The sequence below is a fragment of the Panthera uncia genome (assembly GCF_023721935.1).
Source record: "Panthera uncia isolate 11264 chromosome D3 unlocalized genomic scaffold, Puncia_PCG_1.0 HiC_scaffold_8, whole genome shotgun sequence".
Classification (NCBI taxonomy): domain Eukaryota; kingdom Metazoa; phylum Chordata; class Mammalia; order Carnivora; family Felidae; genus Panthera; species Panthera uncia.
Genome location: NW_026057586.1, coordinates 75,471,395 through 75,497,407, shown reverse-complemented (window position 1 = coordinate 75,497,407; position 26,013 = coordinate 75,471,395). Strand labels below are relative to the sequence as shown.

The window sequence follows — 26,013 nt, the reverse complement described above, 5'->3', positions numbered from 1 at the left end:
GCGGGGCGCTGGGCGGCGCGGCGGGGCCCCTCCCCCCTGCAGCCTGGCGCGCGCCGGCCGGGCCGCACCGCTGCGGGCTCCGCGCGCGCGGGCCATGTCCGCCTTCTGCCTGGGCTTGGCCGGCCGCGCTTCAGCACCCGCGGAGCCGGACAGCGCCTGCTGCATGGAGCTGCCCGCAGCGGCCGCGGACGCAGTCGGGAGTCCAGCCGCCGCCGCCCTCATCTCCTTCTCCGGGGGCCCCGGGGAGCTGGAACTGGCGTTAGAGGAGGAGCTGGCGCTGCTGGCGGCCGGGGAACGGCCGTCCGACCCCGGGGAGCATTCTCAGGCCGAGGCTGGGCCTCCGGCCGAGGGGTCCGGACTGCAGCCGCCGCCCGCCCAGGATCCCGAACTGCTGTCGGTGATCCGGCAGAAAGAGAAGGATCTGGTGTTGGCGGCCCGGCTGGGCAAGGCGCTGCTCGAGAGGAACCAGGACATGAGCCGGCAGTACGAGCAGATGCACAAGGAGCTGACAGACAAGCTGGAGGTGAGGACGTCCCTCGTGGGATGGGTGGGAAGCAGGGAGAGCCCTTTCGGCCTTGGGCAGCTTCAGCTTCGGGAGCCACCCACCCTACTCCTTCCTTACTCACCCTGCCTTAACAGAAAACCACCTGGAGGGAGGGGTCGGGTGGAGGGTTTCGAATTATCAGACCAGGGCAACATTGAATCCACCTGACTTCAGCAAATGGGTCCACGCACCGCCCCAGCCCCGCTGTGGGCCATTCTATATATGTACTGTACACAGCGTCTAAAATAGAGCTTACAGTATGACTAATTTATACAGCGCTGAGGTGATGTCTGCACACAGAGAAATGAGAAAGTCGGGAAGCATTTAAAATATGCTCCAGGTTTTCAGAGTAGTTAATCTCTAATCAGGGTGTTAGCCTTAAAGCCTTCCAGTTTTGGCGTTAAGGCCTCCAGATGCCCTTGTCTTAACTTCCCGGCAGCTCAGAGTTGTGGGAAACAAGTGCCCCTCAAGGAGCTTTATATAGCCTTCAAATACTCAGGGATTAGGAAATGTGGTTCCATTGCAGAAATCAGGCAAGCCTGGGCTCGGCATGTGACTGTTGGTAGTGGATTTAATTTGGACCTCGGCATTTATGTGTATTTTGTATTTAAACAGTACGCTTTTTTTTTTTTTTTTTTTTTTTTTTTTTTTTTTTTTTTGTCTTCTGGGCCTCATTCATGCGATTCGGTGGCCAAATGCAACCCATGAGAACCATGTTACTTTAACTATTATAAATACTTCTTAAAGTGTGTAAGATTTCTGCCAGTTTTCTGTATCAAAGTCTTTTGGAGCTACGCCTGTTTGTTTTCTTGCCCTTTACTGGGAAAGGGCCTTTAAAGTGGTATGGAATGCCAGCCCTTGTAAAAATTAGAGAGCTTTTTTTAAAAAAGGGGGTGGGGCATCTGTGGCATTGGAGACTAGCTTATTTTTTTTCTGCCTGTGCATTTACTGTTGTTACCCAGTTTGGTTGCAACCAGTTCTTTTCTTAGTTACAAGAGAATAGTACAGTCCTGAATAAGGTCTGAAATTGACCCTAGTCTGCTTTCGTATCACTGCTGCTGGTTGAACAGTCAGAATATAAGTCCAGAAACTTTTCTATAATAAGATTTAAGTATGTGTTTGTAGTCTAGCGATGTATCAAAAGTAAATCAGGGAGAAAAAAGGAAACCGGTTGAGTGCCCTGTAGTTCAGTTGGCCTGTTAACTGGGTCTGCCAGTCGATGAACTCCTGAGATACCTCTCTGAAAAGTGGTTTGTGAAACCTATAGGTAGACTGCCAAAAAGCACCCAGTGAATTGAAGTGTTTAGTTTTCACTGGAAGTAGAGGTCTAGGAATAAAAGGGTGGTTTTTTTTTTTTAATGGGATTTAGTTACATGACTCTATATAGAAGTACTACTGCAGAGATTTATTCTTGTGATTTGAAATTCCTTCAGTGAGGGACTTATTGAAGAAACATTGTTATCAGTCAGTTTGATTAGTGATGGATTTCTGAGTAATCCTGAGTGTGCAGTTACACACACCCTGGCTTCCATGTGGAGCCCTTACACATTTCTTCACAAAGGAAAAAGATTTAAAAATTCTATAACAAGAAGGGTTCTATTGTGAAAGAATAAATTACCTTTGACTTTTTGCTATTGACCAAACAGATGGTAATAAAATATTTTAAAGCTCTTAAATTAGTTTTTAAAATCATCATTCCTCTACAGGTCACCATATTGAACTCTAGTGTATATTTTAATTTCTGGGGGCTGGTTGCACAACAGTGTGAATGTACTTAACACTAAGCTGTACACTTAAAAATGGTTGAGGTGGTAAATTTTATGTTCTATATACTTACATTTTAAAATTTTGTTTAAAAAGCCAAATATAGGGGCTCCTGGGTGGCTCAGGTTGTGATCTCGTGGTCTGTGAGTTCGAGCCCCGCGTCAGGCTCTGTGCTGACAGCTCAGAGCTGGAGCCTGCTTCGGATTCTGTGTCTCCCTCTCTCTCTCTCTGCCCCTTTCCTGCTCATGCTCTGTCTCTCTCTGTCTCAAAAATAAATACACGTTTAAAAAATAAATAAAAATAAAAAGCCAAATATATTGATTGTTACTGAACATGAGTATTAGAGGGTTCAGTTATACTATTTTTTTCAAGGTATATTTCAAGGAAGATTATCCTGAACAATTTTTCGTTTTTTTTAAAAAAGCACATTTAAAAAGATCCCATAAAGATATTGTCATTAGTTCCTTGTTAATTCTTTTAATTCTTATTAATATGAGAGAGACAAACCTAATAGAGGGCGATTCATTTGATACCTGCAAGTAAATTTTCCTTTCAGCATAAATTTTTTAAAATATTTTTTTTAAGTTTATTTTGAGAGAGAGAGAAAGAGCACAAATGGAGGAGAGGCAGAGAGAGAGGGTGAGAGAGAATCTCAAGCAGGCTCTGAGCTCTCAGCACAGAGCCCATCGTGGGGCTCAAACTCACAAACCATGAGATCATGACCTGAGCCAAGATCAGAAGTCAGATGCTCAATGACTGAGCCACCCTGGTGCCCCACCTCTATATTCTTTAAGCAGCCTAGATTTTAGAATGTCTGCTTAGGGACAAAATACTTTATAAAGTTTAACACTGCCATGCTATATTTTCAATTAAATTAAATACTTAAGGGTAGAAAACTAGCCTTTTAAAAGCATTTGTAATTTTCCACAAACTGTCAGTGGAGCAAACACATTTTCTCACAGGTTGGTTTGAAAGATTAACACTTGAGGGGACTCTGAGAGAATGTTGGTTTCACTGTTAAATAGTGAGACTGGTCTTGTTTTAATCCCCTCTGTTCCCTTATTACTTCAAAACTGGCACCTTTCTAACCTCGGGACCAATAAGCCATTGTTAAGATTTTTTTCTACCTATTTGTTAATACTGAATACCTTTCCAGTTCTGTGTGCCAAACCTAAGATTTTGTTTTGTCATTTAAAATATAAAGTACTTGATCTCATACTGCTCTCTTATTAAAGGCACACTCTTTAAAGTCTTTAATGGCTTAAAGATTAACATAGAATTTTTTTGGCTATATATCTCTTAGGGTTAAAATGAAGATTCAATTTAACTTAAAATACTGGAAGATTGTGGTCATTTTTTTCCACTCTTAAATTATATTGTATTTTATTCATTCACTGAATTATATTTTCATATACTTAAAGTTCTAAAGTTATTTTTTTAAGATTTTATTTTTTAAAGATCTTTTTTAAAAATTTATTTATTTTGAGAGAGAGCATGAGTGGGGGAGAGGGAGAGAGAGAATCCCAAGCAGGCTCTGCACCGTCAGCACAGAGCCCAATTCGGGGCTTGAACTCACAAACTGTGAGACATGACCTGAGCTGAAACCAAGAGTCAGACACTTAACGGGCTGAGCCACCCAGGTGCCCCAAGATTTTTCAAAGTAATCTGTACATCCAACATGGGGCCCAGATTCACAACCCTGAGCCCAAGAGTCACATGCTCCACTAACTGAGCCAGCCAGGCGCCCGTAAAGTTACTTTCTAAAATTTATTTTTTCTGCACCTACAGTGAGCCCTTTTGCTTTTATATCTTATATCCAGCCAGGTCCTTAGTTTTTTTTTCTGGAACGTGAACTAAGACAGTAACTCAGATTTATATACTTTTTTCTTCAGTATTTTATTTATTTAGTTTCTAAAAATACTGTTTTTAACATGCAAGATCCCCTTTTTTCCTATTCCAGCTGAGAGTGGATTATCTCTTACTGCATGCAGAGGTAGTCTTTTACCTCAACTACATTTTCCTTTTCCTTCTGCAGGTCAATTCTTAGGATTCTAGTACAATTTTTTTTTTTTTTAAGGGCAAAACAAATAAAATGAAAGTGATCACCTAATGAGAGTCACAAGTAGATTTGGGGTAGGCAAATCTAGAGCTCCTTATTTGCATACAGTGTTTGGTCCACTTAAAAAGATAGTACTTTTTCTTTGTATTTTTCAAGAATCATATCCTGGACTTATGACAGTGGTGTTGCTTTTTTAGCTCTTGGAGGAAATCCATTTTCAGTAACAACCAATTTTAGATTGGTTAATGATGTTAACTTTTTATTTTTTCAGAGTTTTAAATACTTTTTTTTTTTTTTTTTTTAAGAATGGTTTCAGATGGGGCGCCTGGGTGGCTCAGTCGGTCAAGCGTCCGACTTCAGCTCAGGTAATGATCTCACGGTTCATGAGTTCGAGCCCCGAGTCAGCCTCTGTGCTGATGGCTCAGAGCCTGGAGCCTGCTTCGCATTCTGTGTCTGCCTCTCCCCCAATCACACTCTGTCTGTCTGTCTGTCTCTCCCTCAAAAATAAACAGAAAAAAATTTTAAAAATGGTTTCAGATTTACAGAAAAAATGGAAAGATGGTACAGAACATTTGCATATGTTCTGCACTCAATTTCCTCTGTTATTAACATCTTACATTATCATGGTATACTTGCCGTGATTAAAAATCCATTACTGATACACTGTTAACTACACTCCTTAGTTTATTCAGATTTCCTTAGCCTTTATGTACTGTGTTTTTCTGTTCCAAGATTACAACCTGGATACATTACATTCAGTTTTCCTATCTTCTTAGTCTCCTCTTTGCTGTGGTACTTTTTTTTATGTTTGTTTATTTATTTATTTTGAGAGAGAGTGAGAGAGCGTGTGCTCGAGCTCGAGGGAGAGAAGAATCCCACTCAGGCTCCATACTTTCAAGCCCAGAGCCCGATGCGGGCTCGATCTCACGAACCATGAGATTATGACCTGTGCTGAAATCAAGAGTCGGATGCTTAACTGCACCACCCAGGTGCCCATGCTGTGGCACTTTTTTAGACTTAACTTGTTTATGATGACCTTAACAGTTTTGATGGTAACTTTTCTTCTTTTGTTTATTGAGGTATAATTGACATTATTAGTTTCAGGTGTAGATATTAACTTTAACACAGGAATAACACATAATATCTAAAATGGCATATAACTTAACGTATAATCCCTGACCTCCATACTTCCTAATATGCTGCCTAGAGTTTACTGGTTAATTTAACACTTAATGAAAATACAATTCTAGGAAACCTTTCTTTTCTCTTGTTAGACAAAAGGCTAAATTCTTTCTGTTCATTAATAGGAAAGTCTTGACTGCTTTTTTTCAGTGTTGGGAAACCTGAATTAGGAAGTTTGTCACATGACCAGAAAAATATAAGGTCAGAATAAACTAATCAGCACCACCTGTCGCAACCCCTCCCCCAACTCCAAGTGATTGGATTGTTTTAGTTGCTTAGTTGGGCTGTTCACTAACAGCTGTTTGCTGAATATTTTTAAGTCTCTCTGTTCTTTTAGAACACAAGCCTAATTTATCTGGCCTCTCAGTAACACTGTGATTACTGAGTTCTTGCTGTTGCCTTCTGCTCAATCTTTTTCATTTTGGAAAAACTGAATAAAACCAAGTATCACAATTTTAGGATGGCAATTAGCATTTGTTTCTGCATTTCATCTTTTTGAAGTCCCTACAGTGACTAAAACATTCTCATTTTTGGAGTTTAGCAATATGAGGAAAGCACAGAGCAGAAAGTTCTCAGGCTGATGAGTAGAAGTCCCTCCCTTATTCTTCCTTTCCTTGCATGCTCCAAGCCAAGGTTCTATAAAGTCTAACTATAATGTGACTTCTTCAACAAATATACTAGAGTGACTATATCCGAGTGAGTTGTTTCCCAGAGTGATCGACCTGGAGGACCATACATTTATTTCAGTAAAAACTGCCTTTGCTAATGTGATCAGAATTTTCATTTTGGATTGCTGATTTTATCTTTTGGCACGTTATTTTGACTGCTGTGTCATGGTAAATTTACATCTTTTAGGGATAAATTTGACTTTCAGAAGTGTTAACAAGTCAGCAAAAAAGGGAATAAGATGTCAGGGTGAAATGGGGTAATCTCTTTTTTAGACACATCTTAAATGTGAAGTAATGTGACTGATTTTCATTTTCTTGTGCAACTATACACTGGCCCTTAACACTCTCCAAAAGAATTACTCCAAAAAATATTCACAAAGTGAGAACTTGGATAGAATAAGAGTGTAGAAGAGATGACCAAGTACTCTGAAGAAGATTCATATGCTCATCGTAGCTTGTAGAAACATTCTCAGTGCTTGATATCAACCTTCAGTGCATCAGAATTTCCTGTAGAGCCAAGATAGATAGATGAGTAGACAGATGCATGCCTAGGCTTCATCCCATTCTTAACTAATCACAGTCTTTGGGATTGAGGTCCAGGTGGGTATATTTTCAACAATTATATCAGAGCTTTTCTGAGAGCCGTCCCCTTCCCCCCAAATTGACCATTGCTTTAACTTCTATTTAATGTACTCCTTGGGGTGTAGACTTTGCTATTTCGTACATAATATGATTTTTAAGTAGAACATACTTGCCTCTGTTAAGAGACATGCGTCTTATCTCACAGAAACAAAGAGGGGTGCCTGGCTGGCTCAGGTGGAAGGGCATGCGACTCTCAATCCAGGGTCGTGAGTTCAAGACCTACATGGGATATAGAGATTACTTAAATAAATAAAACTTAAAAAAAAAAAACCCAAAAAACAAAAGGGTATTCTTATTTCCTTCAAAAGAATCCTTTTTTATTGAGCTGCTGCTTCAAGCCATGTGTACTTTGCATACCATTTGTTACACACAATTTATTTTTTTTTAAGTTTATTTATTTTGGGGGAGAGAGAGAGAGAGAGAGAGTGCACATGAGAGAGAGAGGGAAAGAGAATCCCAGGCAGGCTTTGTGCTGTGACTGTGGAGCCTGATTGGGGCTCAAACTCATGAACCATGAGATGATGAACTGAGCGGAAATCAAGAGTCAGATGCTTAACCGACTGAGCCACCCAGGCACCCCACAACTTACTACTTTTATCAGTCTCTCCCACTAGAATGAAAGCTCCATAAAGGCAAGGACCATGTCTGTTTTACTTTGCACTATGTCTGCAGCATAGTGGCTGACCCATCGCAGGTACTCCTCAAGAATAAATGAGTGGATCAGAAATAAATGTGCAAAGCTGATAAGCCATGATTTAAAGTAGACCTGAAGCTGAACTTGCTTGATATCCAAATATAATTCTATATATCACAACAAGTGTTTATTGAATTGTGATTTGGAGTGCTAAACAGAGTCAGATGACTTAAACACAAATCCCAGCTCTGCCATTTACTAGTTTGACCTTGAGCTTGTTACTTGACCTCTTATTGTAGGTTACCTCATTTGTAAGAAAAGATGGTTAATCTGAAGGATCCCTGGAGTTCCTTCCGTCCCTGAAAATTCTTTGATTCTAAGTGTCTGGTATTATGCCAGGCATGATAGTTGATTCCAAAAGAAGCCTTCTTAAGGACTTGTGTTAAGTTGTTTAAATGTATAGTTTACTAGTTAATTAGATGACTAGGGCTGAATTTCAAGTGAATTCCTGAGTCTGTAGTCCTATCCATAGTCCCATGCCCAACGATAAGAATAAACACAGTAATATTAAGTGTTTTTAATAAGAACAGCATGCTAACTCCTTCCTACTCTGTAAGAAGGGAGTGTTTTTGTAGCTGTGAAATAGACAACTTTTCCCATGTGGCAGAGTGTTTTGTTGTGCTGACTGGGAAGAAGAAAAGTTAGGAGAGTGTGAAAAGAGAAAAAAAGCAAAGGCTGTGAATTTTTAACAGTTTTTAAATCCTCTTCACTTCTCACCCAGCACTTAGAACAAGAGAAACACGAACTAAGAAGACGATTTGAGAACCGAGAAGGGGAATGGGAAGGGCGCGTGTCAGAGCTGGAGAGTGATGTGAAACAACTTCAGGATGAGTTGGAGAGGCAGCAGGTTCATCTACGGGAAGCAGATCGAGAAAAAACACGGGCTGTCCAGGAATTATCAGAACAGAACCAGAGGTTATTGGATCAACTCAGCAGGGTAAGCCACAAGTTAAGAATTTATGGTATAAAATACTGAAAGTTGAAACCAAAGCTGCTGTACGATGTTGTTCATACATATGGTAAGAGTAAGTTTTGTTGCCATTGGTGTTGATATCAACAAGTTGAATAATTTTCACCTATGGGAACATCAGCTGTGTGAACTAGGAGTCAGGAACCAAAACCCTTACCTCTCATTAATCAGCTAAGAGACTTTGACAATCACTTAACTTGGGAGATTTTTCGTTTTTAAAATGAAAAGAGTTGTGCCTAATGATTTCTGACGTTTGGTATAGCTCTAAAAGTCTGTGATTCCTTTACCTAGAAGAAGTCTGTCATGGATGAAATTATGTTAATGAATTTGGTTCAGATATTAAATGGTGCCATCTTTAAACTGAAAAGCTTGGGGAAAATTAGAGCAAATGATTTTCAATGATGAAATGTGAATGTACATTTCTTCATATTATTTGAATATGAGAGGAGAAGTATATGTGTATCTGTATTTAAAATTTGTTCTTTTATATCCTAGTAAGTAAAAAATTCTCGTGCCTTTATAGAATGGTGTTATGGAAGTATTAATTAACCAGGGTCAAGACTGAAATCATTGCAAAGAGGGAGTTTGAGGGCTGAATAGGTCCAAATCTAATTTATATACAGAACATACCTTTTTAACAAATGCAGAAATGTTATTAATGCCCTGGTCTCTAAATCCACCTACTTTTAAAAATTAAGAGTGGGATTTACTATGGTACTTCAGTCCTTCTTATGTGTTGAAAATAAAACTATTAACTCTTTAGTTATCAGAAGAAGAAAGAACTTCTAGTCTGATCTCATTGTGTAGGTCATGCTTTGATCTTTGGAAAAGGCTTAGCTAGAGCAGTACATGGAAAATTCTTGGCATTTCTACTAATTCGATGGGTAACACTGTATGAAGTCATTTAGTTTGTCATAGTTGGTTCCCATGGATACTCTGAGACGGGTCAAAACCTTCATGCCTCACTAGGAAATGTGAGGTAAATGCCACAACTAGGGAAAGATACAAGAAGGAGAGGCAGAGGAGAGAATGGAAGTAGGTAGGAAGGAGAGGGAGACAGGAAGGTAGAAAGAAGGGGAAAAAGAGATACCTAATAACTTGGAAAGTAGCTAGTTGCAGGAAATATTGACACGTGTGAAAGGTGAGAATCCACATGATAGGCAGAACTAAAGGTCTTGCCTTCCCATCTAGGGGATTAAATCACTATTTGATTGACTGGAAAGAAAGAGTTGGACAGTTCTTCAAGAAGTCACTTCAAGGCCAGTTTAGTAACAGCATTTCTGACTCTGTTCTAAAACCTTTTGCAACAACTGAGAAGGGAATCTCTATCCTTGTAAGATTTTTAAGATTTTGAGTGTTCATTATTCATGAAAGATTAAGTTAACTGGACAGGCCTGGCCAGATTTATTTATTTATTCAACATTTATTTAATACTTATTTTGAGTGACTTCATGAAATCGAGCCCTGCATCAGGCTCTGTGCTGACAGTGACGAGCTTGCTTGGTATTCTCTCTCTCCCTCTCTCTCTCTGTTCCCTGCCCCCTGCCAAAACATAAAATAAATAAACATTAATACTTATTCTGAGCAAGTGTTTCTTATGGAAACCTATGAAAGGAATACAGCAAACCAAAACAATTAAAGGGGAAATTATCTCTTGGGAGTAAGTTCATGTTATAAAATAACATGAGCAGAAACGACTCAATTCTGCTTTCTGATCTGGTGAAAGATAGGTGGCCAAGAGAGATGAAGGAAGAAAGCAAATATTAAATACCATGTAGCAAAAGAGCAGTGAGCTTGGAATTTAGATGCATGTTGAATCTTGACCCTGCTTCTCATTGACTGGTTCACCTTGTTTTTGCCTCGCTTTTCTAATCTTTAAAATGGGGATAAAAATCTATACCTTATGCAAGTACTTTTGAAATGAAAATGAGGTAATGTGCCCGTGTTATGCTGCAGTATATGAAGGTAAGGATTTCAGTGTTAATGGTTGTTTTAATAAAGCAGCATATTTATAGTTGGGGTTCCTTTGCCTAGTTTCTCTGTAGAAAATCCTGATAAGCTGTTCCCAAAAGGATATAGGGGGATAACATTTCCACTAGATCTAGATTCTTGTTATCCTCTCTGGTCTTGAATGTAGGCCCTTGGTGAGTTGTGTGGCTTTTTTTCCCTTTCTCTTTTTAAGCAGGACAAGCCCCTGGGGTTTTCCATCAACAGCCATTTTAGATTGTATTTTATTATCATTTTATTAACTGGGTATTCAGGAACCAAAGGAGTTGAGTGCTTTGAAGTGAATTAAGATTCTCATGGGACAAGATAACAACCAGCAGAGGTAGTAGAAGGCCTCGCTTTTCTTGTGATGTCTATAACATGTCTTTATAAGCATGAAATGTATAATATTTAAAACTTAGTACAATACTTCTGTGATACTTTTGTCTGAAGTATTTTTTTAAGTTTATTTATTTATTTATTTAGTAATTTCTACACTCAGCATGGGGCTCGAACTCACAACCCCCAGACCAGGAGCTGCATGTTCTGACTGAGTCAGCCAGGCACCTCTGAAATTTTTTTTTTTTTAATTTTTTTTTTAAACGTTTTTTATTTATTTTTGGGACAGAGAGACAGAGCATGAACGGGGGAGGGGCAGAGAGAGAGGGAGACACAGAATCGGAAGCAGGCTCCAGGCTCCGAGCCATCAGCCCAGAGCCTGACGCGGGGCTCGAACTCACGGACTGCGAGATCGTGACCTGGCTGAAGTCGGACGCTTAACCGACTGCGCCACCCAGGCGCCCCTGAAATATTTTTAAGTATATTTCTTTTGCTGCCACAGACTCCAAGGTTGTTATATATTTTTTTTAATTATTTATTTATTTTTTAAGTTTGTTTATTTTGACAGAGTTCGAACAGGGGAGGGGCTGAGAGAGAGGGAGAGAGAGAGAATCGCAAGCAGGCTTTGTAACTGTCAGTACAGAGTCTGACCCAGGGCTTGAACTCACAAGCTATGAGATCATGACCTGAGTTGAAATCGAGAGTTGGACGCTTAACCAATTAAGCCACCCAGGTGTCCTTTTCTTTCTTTTTTTTTTTTTAAGTAACCGCTCTATTGAGATTAATTCATATACCATGACATTTACTTTTTAAAGGTATAAAAATTCACTGAGTTTTAGTATATTCACAGGGTTGTGGAACTCTGAACAGTATCTCTCTTTTTTTAATGTTTATTTTTGAGAGAAAGAGCGTGAGCAGGGAGGGGCAGAGAAAGGGAGACACACAGGAACAGAAGCAGGCTCCAGGCTCTGAGCTGTCAGCACAGAGCCCAGTGTGGGGCTTGAACCCATGAACTGCAAGAACATGACCTAAGCCAAAGTCAGACACTTAACCGACTGAGCCACCTAGGGAACTTTGTTACCACTATCTAATTATAGAATATTTCACCCCACCCCCCACCCCAAAAAAGAAATCCTATACCCATTAGTAGTCACTTTCCATTCCTCCTAACCCTCCCTATCCCATGCCCTGACCCCTGGTAACCATTAACCTACTTTCTGTTTCTGTGGATTTGCCTATTCTGGACATTTCATATAAATGAAATCATACATGTATGATTCTTTGTGACATCTTTCCCTTAGTGATGTTTCAAGGTTCATCTACATTGTAGCATATATCAATAATACTTTATTTTTATGGCTGAAGAATATTCCATTGTATGGATATAATATTTTGTTCATTAGTTGATGGACATTTGGGTTGTTTCCACTTTTTGGCTGTTATGAATAAGTTTACCATAAACATTCATGTACAAGTTTTTATGTGACCAAGGTTCTTTTCAGCTCTATAATAGGATGCTGTGAGCATATATGTCCCATGAGCTTCTGGGTCCTCATTATCATGAAAGAAGGAATAAGTATTGTTCTAATTTTATAGCTGGGAAAACTTGAGGGACAGAAAGGCACATGACTTGTTTAAGCCTTTTCTAATTCAAGACTTGTTAGGGTTCCTGTGCTTTACTTTCAGATTTCTAAGTCAGTAATTAAGGTCACAGGTTTTAGAGTCAGACAGCCCTGTGGCCAAAGACCAACTCTGCTATTTATGAGTTGGGGAAACATGTGAAAGTTTTCTCACTTTTTTAAACCTTAGTTTCCTTCTTTATAAAATGGAAACAATTATATTATCAGTATTACCTGATACTGTTAGGAGGAGCAAATGAGATAATATACGTAATCTCTAACCATGGTGTTTAACATATTGTAAGTGCTCAATAAATGGTAGCATGGTTTATAATTATGTCTTCTTCATGTAGATGGTGTTTCTGTATCTAGTCAAACTAGGATTCTCTAACCTGAGAGAAGAAGAATCTGAAGTGTCCCCAGCATATATTAGTGTTTGAAAATGTTGTGTCTTGCAGTTAAATTTCTATTCAAAAATATTTGAGTAAAAGTGATCTTTCTAGGAATTGAGTCAGATTTGTTCTATGGCATCTTGTATCCCCTAGATACTGCTTCAGATACCCTGGGGATACCTTTATTCCAGTTTATTTGTTCATTTGGACAAAATGCCCTCTAAATTCTCTTCTAGCTTCTAAAATTCTGTGAGACTCATTTTTGTGAAACTCAGGCTGACCTATTTGGAGAAAGTGTAATTCACTTTCTGAGTTAGAAAGTGACACCATGTGGGAATGCAGGCTGGTGCAGCCACTCTGGAAAACAGTATGGAGGTTCCTCAAAAAATTAAAAATAGAACTACCCTATGACCCAGCAGTTGCACTATTAGGTATTTATCTAACAGATACAGGTGTGCTGTTTCGAAGGGACACATGCACCCCCATGTTTATAGCAGCACTATCAACAATAGCCAAAGTATGGAAAGAGCCCAAATGTCCATCGATGGATGAATGGATAAAGAAGATGTGGTGTGTATATATATATATATATATATATATATATATATATATATATACATACACATACATACAATGGAGTATGCCTTGGCAATCAAAAAGAATGAAATCTTGCCATTTGCAACTACATGGATGGAACTGGAGGGTATTATGCTAAATGAAATTAGAGAAAGACAAAAATCACATGACTTCACTCATATGAGGACATTAAGAGACAAAACAGATGAACATAAGGGAAGGGAAACAAAAAGGATATAAAAATAGGGAGTGAACAAAACAGAAGAGACTCATAAATATGGAAAATAAACTGAGGGTTACTGGAGGCGTTGTGGGAGGGGGGATGGGCTAAATGGGTAAGGGGCACTAAGGAATCTACTCTTGAAATAATTGTTGGGCACTATATGCTAACTAATTTGGATGTAAATTTAAAAACATAAAAAGAAAACAAGTTAATAAAAAAAAAAAAGGAAAGTAACACTATGATGGCATTGACAGTGGGGTTTAATAGGATATGTTAGACATTTATCATCCTACCTCAAAAGTGGAAAGATGGGGTGCCTGGGTAGCTCAGTCGGTTAAGTGTCTAACTCTTGATCTCAGCTCAGGTCTTAATCTCAGGGTCGTGAGTTCAAGCTCTGCAGGTGTGGAGTCCACTTAAAACAAAAAAAAATGGAGGGATGCCTGGGTGTCTCAGTTGGTTGAGCGTCCAACTTCAGCTCAGGTCATGATCTTGCAGTTTGTGAGTTTGAGCCTTGCACCTGGCTCTCTGCTCTCTCTGCTCATCAGCACAGAACCCGCTTTGGATACTCTGTCCCCGCACCCGCCCTCCCCCTACTCCTCACCCCTCTCAAAAATAAACTTTTTTTTTTTTTAAAGTGGAAAGAATACAGTGGGCCTTGCTTTCGGAAAAAGGAGAGGTGAAACATGGACCATACTACATAAAACTTAGAGGTTTTGGGGGGCATCTTGGTGGCTTGGTTGGTTAAGTGTCCAACTTCACATCAGGTTGTGATCTCACGGTTTGTGAGTTTGAGCCCTTCATCAGGCTCTGTGCTGACAGCTCAGAGCCTAGAACCTGCTTCGGATTCTGGGTCTCCCTCTCTCTCTGCCCCACCCCTGCTTGCACTCTGTCTCTCAAAAATGAATAAATGTTAAAAAAACAAAACAACTTAGAGGCTTTTTGAGAATCCTTTTTTTTTTTTTTTTAAGTTTATTTACTTATTTTGAGAGAGAGCAGGCAGGGAAGGGGCAGAGAGAGGGAGAGACAGAAAGACAGAATCCCAAGCAGGCTCTGTGCTGTCAGCGTGGAGCCTGACATGAGGCTCAAACTCACCAACAGTGTAATCATGACCTGAGCCAAAAGCAAGAGTCAGATGCTTAACCAACTGAGCCATCCAGGTGCCCTGAGAATCCTGATAAATACATAATACAGTACTTTTCACTGGCATTACAGCAGAATCCTCCAGAACCCCCAAATGATTTTTCTCCCCAACAGTAGTAGTGAAGATAATAGAGTTCTAATTAGTGTTAGAGTCCTGAAGTGATCATTCACTAATTTAACCTGCTACAGCTTATACCATATTTTAGGTGCTGTAGAAACTTCTTATAGTTTGCATGTACAGCAGCAAGCCAAAACAGTGATTTGAACAGTGTAGAAATAGTCTTATTCACAATAATAATAATGTCAGTAATAATAAGCTTCTCATTTAGCCTTTTCAGCCTTCAGAAGTTGACATATTTTCTTCTTTTTATTAAAACTTTTTAAATGTTTTTATTTATTTTTGAGAGAGAGAGAGAGAGAGCATGAGCGGGGGTGGGGTAGAGACAGAGGGAGACACAGAATCCGAAGCAGGCTCCAAACTCCTAGCTGTCAGCACAGAGCCCAACACAGGGCTCCAACTCGTAAACCTCGAGATCATGACCTGAGCTGAAGTCATACATTTAACTGATTGAGCCCCCCAGGCGCCCCAACATAAGATATTTTCAAAATGAATCTCAGTAGTGTTAGAAATTTCAGTAAAAGAAGGCATTTTCACAGTTTGTACTAATAAAGCACTGCTCATACTTCCTTGTAAAACACTAAGGTCAGATAAGCACTTGTTGACCAAAGAATGGGAAAAATTATTGATTTCTCCTTAAAAAGGGGGGTGGGAGGTTAAAATTTCTTAGGGACTTCTAAAGTTTACTTCCCCAAAATACATAGCTCTAGAGTTTGTAGAAACTGGCTGGGAAATGCTCTTACACTTTTTCCCTGCAGTTTTGTACATGAAATAGCCACACCTTTTTCCCCCTCCTTCCCTAACTCCTCATCCTACCAGCAGCAGAACCATATGCTTAATCCTAATCCCATTTTCTCTAGTAGGGGTCAGGGTTTCAGACTGCAGGACCGAATGTATACAGTCTTAGTGACTGTTTATTATGTATTGGGTTACAATTTTTGGATAATTATGTAGATATTTGCATTTTCCATTTATAAAACCATGACATACTTAACATTTTGTCATATTCAGATTTTTTAAAGAGATAAAACATTATTGATCATGTCAGTCCTCTCCACTTTTCCAGTTATTCTTCTACCTATTCATGTGTTTATACTACACACGTGTGTGCATGTATGTCAACATATATATCCCATTATATATACTATATCCATTAATATTGTATAATAACATTTTTCCGGGGCGCCTGGGTGGCTCAGTCGGTTAAGCGTCCGACTTCGGCTCAGGTCATGATCTCGCGGTTCGTGAGTTCAAGCCCCGCATCAGGCTCTGTGCTGATGGCTCAGCGCCTGGAGCCTGTTTCAGATTCTGTCTCCCCCTCTCTCTCTGACCCTCCCCCGTTCATGCTCTGTCTCTGTCTCAAAAATAAATAAACGTTAAAAAAAATTTTTTTTAATAACATTTTTCCATGTTTCAAACACTTAATAAACGGCAGCATCATTCTCACAGATAATGTTCACATCATTCTATACTTCACTCTTTTGGGTCAATGTTATGTTTAAGGGATTGACATATTAATAAATATAGTTCTAGTTCATTTATTTCAACTGTTTATTATTTGGGCAAATATAGTACAATATACTTATTCTTTTATTGATAAACCTTTAAGTTCCTAATTTTTCATTACTGCACACTTTCCTGCAGTGACTGTTCTTGTGCAGATATATTTGTGTTAATCTGGTAAACCTAGGAGTGGAATTGCTTGGTCCAAGAGTAAACACCTCTTCAAAAAAAAAAAGAGTAAAGACCTCTTCAACTCCATGAGATGTTGTCAAATTACTCTCCAAAACTGTTGTACAAATTTACATTCTTAACCTGCAATGTGTGTGAGAGCCAGTATGTGTGATTGTTCTCATCTTCACCAACACTTGGTGTTGGTTTTAAAAATCAGTCTCCAGGCACCTGAGTGGCTCAGTCAGTTGGGCGTCTGATTCTTGATCTCAGTGCAGGTCTTGATCTTAGGCTTGTGGGTTCAAGCCCCACATTGGGCTCCACGTTGGGTATGGAGCCTACTTAAAAAAAAAATTAGTCTCATGTATCTGAAATGGTATTTTTATTGTTTTTTTTTTAATTTTTATTTTAATTTTGATTTCATGAATTGCTAGTGAGGTTGGGCATCTTTTGTTTTTATGTTTATTGTGAATTGCCTGTTTGTATCTTTCACTGTTTTCTTACTGGTGTGTAAGCATATTTTAACATGTTCTTGATGCTGTTAAATTTTCACTTTGTTTATGGAGTCTTTTACTAAACAGAAGTGTGTACTTTCATTGAAGTCAAATTTATTAATCATTTCTTTTATGATTTGTTCTTTTGTGTTTTGGTTTGTCCTATTCTCCCAAGTCCTAAAGATATTTTCCCATGCTAATTACAAAAACTTAAGCTTGTTTTTTACATTTAGATCTTTAATCTATCTAGAACTTATTTTATAGTGTGATATAGCATAGGAAACCAGTTATGTTTTCTATACTGATTCTGTCTCAGTGCTGTTTATTTCCCCACGGATTTCTAATACTATATGTATTTTTGTAATGAAAAAAAATCCTAATATTTATTCTTGAATGAAGAGCCAAGATAACTTAAAATAGAAATTTCAGAAGGTTTTAGAAAACTGTATTAGGTGGCTAGGGCTGCTATAACAAAGTGGATGGCTTAGACAGCAGAAATGTATTATCTTGTGGTTCTAGAGGCTGGAGGTCCAAAATCAAGGTGTCTTACGGGTTGATTCCTTTTTATTAAAAAAAATTTTTTTTTAATGTTTATTTATTTTTGAGAGAGAGAGAGAGCACGAGCAGGGGAGGAGCAGAGAGAGAGGGAGACACAGAATCTGAAACAGGCTCCAGGCTCTGAGCTGTCCATACAGAGCCCGACGCGGGGCTCGAACTCACAAGCCATGAGATCATGACCTGAGCTGAAGCCGGACGCTCAACCGACTGAGCCACCCAGGCACCCCAGGTCGATTCCTTTTTAGAGCTAGAAAGGAAGGGTCTGTTCCAGATCTTGCTCCCTGGCTTGTAGATGGCTGCCTTCTCCTTATGTCTCTTTCCTCTATATGTAATTCTCTCGGTTTTCAAATTTCCTCTCCTTATAAGAACAACATATTGGATTGGGGCCCAGCATAATAACCACTTTTTAATTTGATTACCACTGTAAAGACTTTGTCTCCAAAAAGGTCACATTCTGAGGTACTGGAGTTTGGACTTCAACATAGGGATTTTGACCCATAACAACCATTTTGAGGTGTTTTTTGCCAGAAGGTCCAACTCTTGGATGTTAGTGTTGTCTGTGGGAAGTGTTCACAGTGGTTCCACTTTCCTTGGAGGTTCCATACATTCAATAACATATTTACACACTAAAGGTACATATGCTTATGACCATATGACTAAGGGCTGCCATGACCAGTGGGAAGAGATTTCACATGTTTAATTGCATTCTTTGAAAAAGTCCCAGATCCACCTTCCCCGCTGCTTCTCCTTTAATGATTAACTGGCTTTCTATTCTTTTGAGTAAAATAGTGAGTGAGTTATTTATTTATTTATTTACTTATTTATTTAAGACCTCCTTTAATTTCAGCATTCAGTAAATATTTATTGAGCAAGGCACAATGGGATACAGTGGGGGAACATAAGACATATGATATGTGAAGCTACTAGGAAGAGGTATATAAATAACTAAACAAATCCACAAGATAACTATAGGTTGTGGTAGGTACTGTGAAGGATGATGTGATGGTAAATGACCAGAAAGTCGAGAGCAACTTTAGAAAGAGTAGGTAGGAAGGAGATAACATTTGAGGTGAGACCTGCGGGGTGAAGAGTCAGCCATAGAAGAGATGGAAGAACAGTGTTCTTTGATGGGTACTGTTAGATTGTAAACGCTTTGGCAGCAGGGACTGTGTGTACACACACACACACACACACACACACACACACACACACACATAGATAAGCAGGTATCTAGCAGAGTGGCCATTCAATAAAAGATAGGTGGTTGTGTTTTTGTCGTTAAATGACAAGCTAAGGTACCTAATAAAGAAATATTTAGAACTATAACTTTCTGAAAAATATACTGCCCCTTCATGCACTCTGTGGAAGGACACTCTTGACTGTTTCAAATACATTCTTAGACTGTATCTGTTCTGTTTAGAAACCAGTGGTCAAAGAGACCATGGATGTCAACACTATGACAGGCAAGCTACAGATAATGGTGACTCAGTTGCCTAGAGATCTAGTGTTGTCTTCATAGATTCTCCTTCTGGAATTGCATAAAAACCCAGTCTTCATGAACTGAGGAGAGTGACTACAGAATGGACAGAGTTTTGGGGTACTGACCTAAAGCTGCAAGTACTTTTTGTGTTATGCTGTGACTTCTCCAGCGGTCTGTATGTTGGTCAATTTCTGAGTGACTGGCCCTGTGGTCCTCTGACCTTCCTGATGGAGATGGAAATCAGCATTTCAGCTTTTACTGAAAAACTTTTCTCGTGGGAGGATTGGCCGTCATTTGGGGTTGGGTATCATTATGACTCCCACTCTGCCTCATGGGGTACATACACTCTGGACAAAAAAACTCTCTGCCTCCAACTATCTTGTCATCTTATCTGTTCTTAGAGCCCAAAATGGTCTGTAGTGTGGAGAAGGAGTCAGAGGTTCCCCTTTGGAAAGCTGATAGTGACTGCTTTTGAACAGTCCCATGAGGGTCTATAGTTGCTCTGTGTGCAGCCCTGGATGCTAAACTCGTGAGAATTCACCTTAAAAGTCATTATTTTTCCCCTTATTTGTTTCAGTATTGTGCTATATTTTAACTTTTATTTTGACACGGCCCTCCCTGTTGGTCCTTTCCCCCCTCATTGCAGCTCTATAAGTATCTCTAACAAACCTCTCCCTTCCTCACAACCAGAATTATAGTCACGTGTCTAGTCACTATGGCTTTGGGTATTACTATCTACTTGTGTCAAAAAGAGAAGCTATATTGGGGGCAGTATATAAAAAGGGCTGTTCCAAAAGCTGGGTGAAGAGAAAAAGGGTTGTTACTATAGAATCACAGGTAGGGCAGGGGACAAAAAGAATTTAACAGGAAGTTAGGCCTAGGTCTGAGGCCAGGAGAAATCAAAGCCTGCATTTTAAACTGGAAGGGCTTAGTCCAAGAGATGCCTGGAGGAATAGTCTGAAGATTGGTGATAAAGAGGTTGAAATAAAGGAACAAAGATTCACTTGTAGTTTAAGTGAAGCCAGGCAGTTTGAAATCTATGTCTATTAAAACTTTGCATCCAGTGAGGTATTCTTTTCTGAAACTTGGTTTCTATAGCTAGGATAGGGGTGGCTTCTTAAGGAACTAAGCCTCACTGAATATTTTTTACAAGATACTGAAGATTCTATGTTTGCCTTTGCCTGAAGTTTCCACTCATAGGTTTTTCATTAAAAAATTTATAGAGTGTTTTTTTCCCCCGATGGCAAAAAGAACTCACGTTTCATTGTAAAGTAAAATTTAGACAATATAGAAATGTTTGATATAAACAGTGAAAATCCCCCATGATCCTCTGTTAAAAGAAATACTAATAACAGTTTGGTGTTAATATATTTGTATTTTTCCATATGTCACACATAACTTTTCTATTTTTGCTTTTTTTAAAAAAAACAAAATGTTTTGTTAATTTTTTTATGTATTTTTGCGTTTTTTTCATATTTTTAATGGTTGTATATAGTACTCCATGTTCAAAAGGCCATACCATAGTTAGTGTTAACCATTTTGTATTGAAAACCATGTGCATTGGTTACAGTGTTTTAGTTACAGCTGCAGTGAACATCCTTGTGTACATATCTTGGTACTCTTATATCAGCCTTTCCCTGGATTGAATTCCTATAAGTGAGGTATCTAGGTCAAAAGGTGTGTACATTTAACTTTTTAATAGATATTATCATCGTGCCCTCCAAAAATGTTTTCACAGTTTTATTCTCCCTAACGTTTATCTTTATTAGGCTGAAAAACCTATCATTCTTCACATATAAGTAGTAAAACTGTATGGTCCTTAAAGAAAATGGAGGTAATGTTCATCACAAAATTGAGGATAATGGTTACCTGAGGAGTGTGAAGGGGAGAGGGTTGTCATCAGGAAAAAAAGTGCTTGGGGAGGTGGCCTCTGGGATGGTCTACTTCTTGGCCTTGGTAGTAATTAAATGGATGTTTGCTTTACAATTACTTATTAAACAGTGTATATATGTTTTGTGTATTTATCTTTATATATATTTGGTAATAAAAAGAAAAAGTCATTCAACAAATATTTATGATGTATACCTACTATGTATGAAGGAACTGTTCTGTGTAATAGAGATACTGCAGTGAACAAGATAAATTTCCCTGTTCTGAGATAATGTAGGAGATTGATGATAAAGAAAGAAATACATAAATAATACGAGTCAGAAGTGGTAAGTGCTATAATCACATATAGCCAGGTAAAGGGGAGAAAGTGGTAGCTGTAGGGACAACTCAATTGTGGATAGGGCTGTCGAGAAGGAACCTTTCAAGGGATGAGATTTGAACAGGCACCTAATAGATTAAAAAGAAGTGAAAGAATATTGCAGGCATTTAAAAGCCTAGGAATGAATGGAAAGCAGGTTGATGTGACTGGGGTGTAGTCAGTTTGGGAAGAGTGTGGGAGATGAGGTCAGAGGGACAGTCAGTGGCTAGATTATGTAGGGCCTTACTAAGCCATGAGACAGATTTGGGATCTTAATCAGTGTGCTGCAAAGCCAGTGATCTGTTTTTGGCAGGGGAGCATCATGATGTGATTGATAACTGTTGTTAATTTTTTTTAATGTTTATTTTTGAGAGAGAGAGAAAGCGCAAGTGGGTGAGGGGCAGAGAGAGAGGGAGACACACAATCCGAAGCAGTCTCCTGGCTCTGAGCTGTCAGCACAAAGCCCGACGCGGGGCTTGAACCCACAAATCGCGAGATCATGACCTGAGCCAAAGGTGGACGCTTAACCGACTGAGCCACCCAGGCTCCCCGATAACTGTTTTTAAAAGATTATGTTAGCTGCTGCAGGAAAATGGATTGTAGGGCCTGGGTGGAAGCACAGAGATCAGTGAAGGACTTTCCAAGAGGAGAGTTGATGGTAGTGTTGATTATGAAGGTAGTGAGAAGGGTTATATTGGGCGTGTGTTTTGAAGGTAGAAATTTTGAGTCAAATCTCCCATCTGAGCTCTCTGAGTTTGAGATTCTGTTCTGGTACCTTTTATTGGGTGTCACCTAAGAATTTGTACACTCAGAGTGACTGGAGCTGTATTCAGATGAGTGTCAGCTCCCCCTCCCTGACCTTTGCCCTCTGTGATGCCCCATCTTCTCACCCACCCCCACACTCTGTTCCCAGAAGAGCCACTCTTTTGAGCTGGTGTCTGATATGGCACATGTGGGAGGAAGTTGGTGCAAACAGGTGCTTTGTTTGTTTCCTGCCTGTTGGGAGCTATATTCCTCAGTCTGCCTCTAACATCTTCCGCACACACAAAGAATACAGTGTGCATACTAGCTGGAGCTGATCTTCCCTGAAAAGACTAATTTTCCTCTGAAGAGTAAACAGATCCTTGTTCTTTAAACAGCCCATTTGGGATTTGCATCTCTGCATCTGGCACACTTCTCGAAGCAAATTTTTCCCTGGTTTCCTTCTCAGGGTTAAAAGCTTTTAAGTAGTTGCCATTAGTGTCACGGTCGCTCTGCTGCTGGTGGGTGACATGTAGCCATCCTTGCTTCTAGAGCACTTTACAGTGAACAGCTGCTCATCAAAAGTAGTTTTAATTGCTGAATGGGCTTTTGTACCTTTTAGGGTGGGGGATGTCTTGCTTGTTTTCTTCTTCTTTAAAAACAAATTTTTTTTTTACATTTATTAATTTTTTGAGAGACATAGAGACACAGAGCACAAGTTGGGGAGGGGCAGAGAGAGAAGGAGTCACAGACCCCGAAGCAGGCTCCAGGCTCCGAGCTGTCAGCACAGAGGCCGACGTGGGGCTTGAACTTACAAACAGTGAGATCATGACCTGAGCCAAAGCCAGACACCCAACCAACTGAGCCACCCAGGCATCCCGCTTGTTTTCTTCTTAAAGTCTGCCTCCTTTACATGTTTTTGTAGAAAAAGACATGGTAGTTTTTAGTCAGCCTATCCCTGAAAGCAGTTATGAAAACAAGATTATTTCCCAACCAAATAACAGTTATTTATTTATTATTATTTTTTTTTTTTGAGAGAGGTGGGGACAGAGGAGAAGGAGAGAATCTTAAGCAGGCTCCACGCCCAGTGCAGAGCCTAATATGGGGCTTGATCTCTTGATGGTGAGATCATGACCTGAGCCAACCAAGAGTCAGATGCTTGACTGACAAGCCACCCAGGTGCCCCCAAATAACAGTAATTTAAATTTCCAAAGGACATTCATTCATGGTACCTACTCTGATATCATCATAACTCTGTGATGGAGGCAGTGCTAATTATTCCTTTTTTGACAAATAAGGAAATTGAGGATCAGAAGTTTAGTGACATTGCCCAAGGCTTTACACTGGTTACAGGTTAACCACTGGTTTGAAGATTGGTTTTTGTACATTTTCAAAGATGGGTAGTCAGTCGATCAGAAATAAACACCTCCTCACATGTATTTCTATCTCATTGGCTTCATTTTTAGTTAATATTCACTGAATATTATTGTCTTGGATGCCCCTTAACTTCAGAGTCACTGAGTAGAATGAATACAAAGGTTGGGATCCACTTTTAGCAATTTCTATTTGTTATGTCAAGGGTGTGCTAAGAGGATTGAAAATGATTTGTTGAGAGGATCACTTCAGCTAGAGCAGAAAAGGGGCTTTTGCATCTAGGAGCTCTCTCTATGAAGACAGCATTTCCAGCTTTTTCCAGATTGGTACTATTGCTAATTAGTAGGTTAAACACATTAGGGTGGTAATTGCTTGTTATTTCAGCATATGTTTTTATTAGTGGATTTGTGTCTTGATTATTTGAACCTGTTCTTAATTATTTACCAAAGAGAAAGCCATGCCTGATCCTGGAGTCTTCAGGTTTGTTGTATTATTTACAACTCTTTCTAATTCTGATTATCTTTTTCAAAAGAAGAGAGCCTAGGTTCTAGCATATTGTCTAAATTTGGGGGGGTCGAAAGGCCCAAGATTAGGTAAATCACAGTAGGAGTAATTCTTCTTAATACTCCTAGATTTGACTTAATACAATGGCAATCAGCCTTTTTTGGACATTGAATCTAGATTCCCTCCATCCCTGTAGACAGCTTAGTGTATCATTGTTGGAGTGATGAAGTAGAGTTAAATGAGCTGACCCTGCCTGATGTGAGGTGAGGTCTTTAAATTTTGTACCTGGCAAATGGGTTGCAGGTGGTAGGAAGGTTGTAGTTTATTGGCAGAGGAAAAAAATTGTCAGCAAACTGTTTACTCTTTTGCTACCTGTGCTGGTTAACCCATGGTTCTCGCCCCTAAATATTGTTGCCTTGAGAAAGGAAATCTCTGTATTCAGTGAGTAAACATAATCAGCAGAAAAGCAGGTCATGTTTTGATCCTGTTAGCATCTTCTTCATTGCTCTTCATTGGAGTCCAGGACAGTAATCCAATGATATCATAATTTTTAGAATTGAAAAAGGACTTCCAGTGTATAGCTGGACCGTGGTTTATAAAATGCTTTTCAGAGATTCTGCAAATTTGATTGTTTTTAAAAATTTGTAACACTTTGAAGAACCATTACCAAAACAGATACCATGTATTGTCTTGAAACAGATGCCACATTTAATGTATGAAAGGTATTTAGTACCCCACTTTGTGCTGCCAACTTACGTTGGCTTTGGGGAGACATTGGCATACACCCTTCCCTGTCCCTCTCCAGTACTATTATAAGGTGTGTGCACTGTGTAAAAACTAATGGCATTTGTAACTGCTTCACTGGGTGTATAAAAAAAAAATTTGTTTTCAGTATTTTAAAATCACAACTAAATCCACAGATACATCATAGTGAGTAAAGTTACCACTGTCATCCTTATTGTTTAATTTCAGATTGTTTCTAAAAAGCCTCATTGTTCTGAGTTTTAAGATTTTATACTTTTAAATTTCTAAAATATTTAATATTAATATAAGATTTCCTTTATCAGTATCTGTTTATTGAGGCTTATCATAAGATTTCATATAGAAAAGAGTTCTGAAAAAAGTAAAATAAAAAGAAGACCCAAAACAAAAAACTCACATAATTTGGAAAACTGCTGGTTTAGATCAGCGATTCTCGAACTGTGTTCCCAGGTGCCATAGGTCTCCAAGAGGTGCCTCAGGAGTAGTTGCAAGGAATAACTGAAATCTAGTGGATTCTTTTCCCCTTCCCCATTTCCATTCCAACCTGAGCATTTTTGTTTTATTATATCGAAGTTCTGCTTAATATCTTAATAGAAAAAAGGTTTTTAGCTGTGTATTTAAAGATATGATACACAGATCACTAATTTATTAATAGTTAAGGAAGCTGAGACCCATGGAGGTTAAGTGACTTGCCAAAATTACAGTCCCAGTCCTTTGTTACTTTTAATGGTACTCTTACTGAGAAGTAAAACAAGCCACCTCTTTGGGAGTAAATAGTATAATACTGATAAAGAAAAAAACCCCAAAGGAGTGTATTCACCATTTAGTAGAAGAGTAGCCCAAGTTATGATTTTATTAATACTGAAGTTTCTGTAACAGATAAATCCTCAAATCTTAGTAGCTTAATAGAGTGAGTTAAAAACTGGTAATCCCAATTGATGGGTGGCCCACAATTCAGGCAGTGATTCAGTGATGCAGCCATCTCCTTCCATCCTGTGGCTCTGCCACGTTCAACAGGTGGCTTCCCAAGGTTGCAGCAGAAGGGAAAGAATCTGGAAGGTTTCTGTGGGTCATGCCTGGAAATGATGCACATACCTTCTGCTCATTGACTGGTCAGAACTTGGCCAAAGGGTCTCACTCAGTTACAAGAGAGTCTGGGAAATGTAGGCCAGCTTTGTGCCTAGGGAGAAATGGGTTGGTGAACAGATAGCCAGTCTCAGCCATAACAGCATCAGTGGAAAGAGTCCTGGACTTTAATGGGCTTC

The 26,013-nt window shown here is 39.2% G+C and overlaps 1 protein-coding gene across 2 annotated transcripts in view; it reads left to right on the top strand.

Annotated features, from left to right (window-relative positions):
• The first annotated feature begins 32 nt into the window (after positions 1-32).
• Positions 33-26,013, top strand: part of BICDL1 (BICD family like cargo adaptor 1) — a 104,621-nt gene continuing 78,640 nt past the window's right edge. Inside the window, exons 1-2 of one of the 2 annotated variants that reach the window (XM_049619254.1) lie at positions 33-523; positions 8,275-8,490. In XM_049619254.1, the coding sequence (XP_049475211.1) occupies positions 95-523; positions 8,275-8,490 (645 nt within the window). In that variant the 5' untranslated portion in view covers positions 33-94. The remainder of the gene's footprint in view (positions 524-8,274; positions 8,491-26,013) is intronic. The other variant, XM_049619255.1, reaches the window with a different exon arrangement.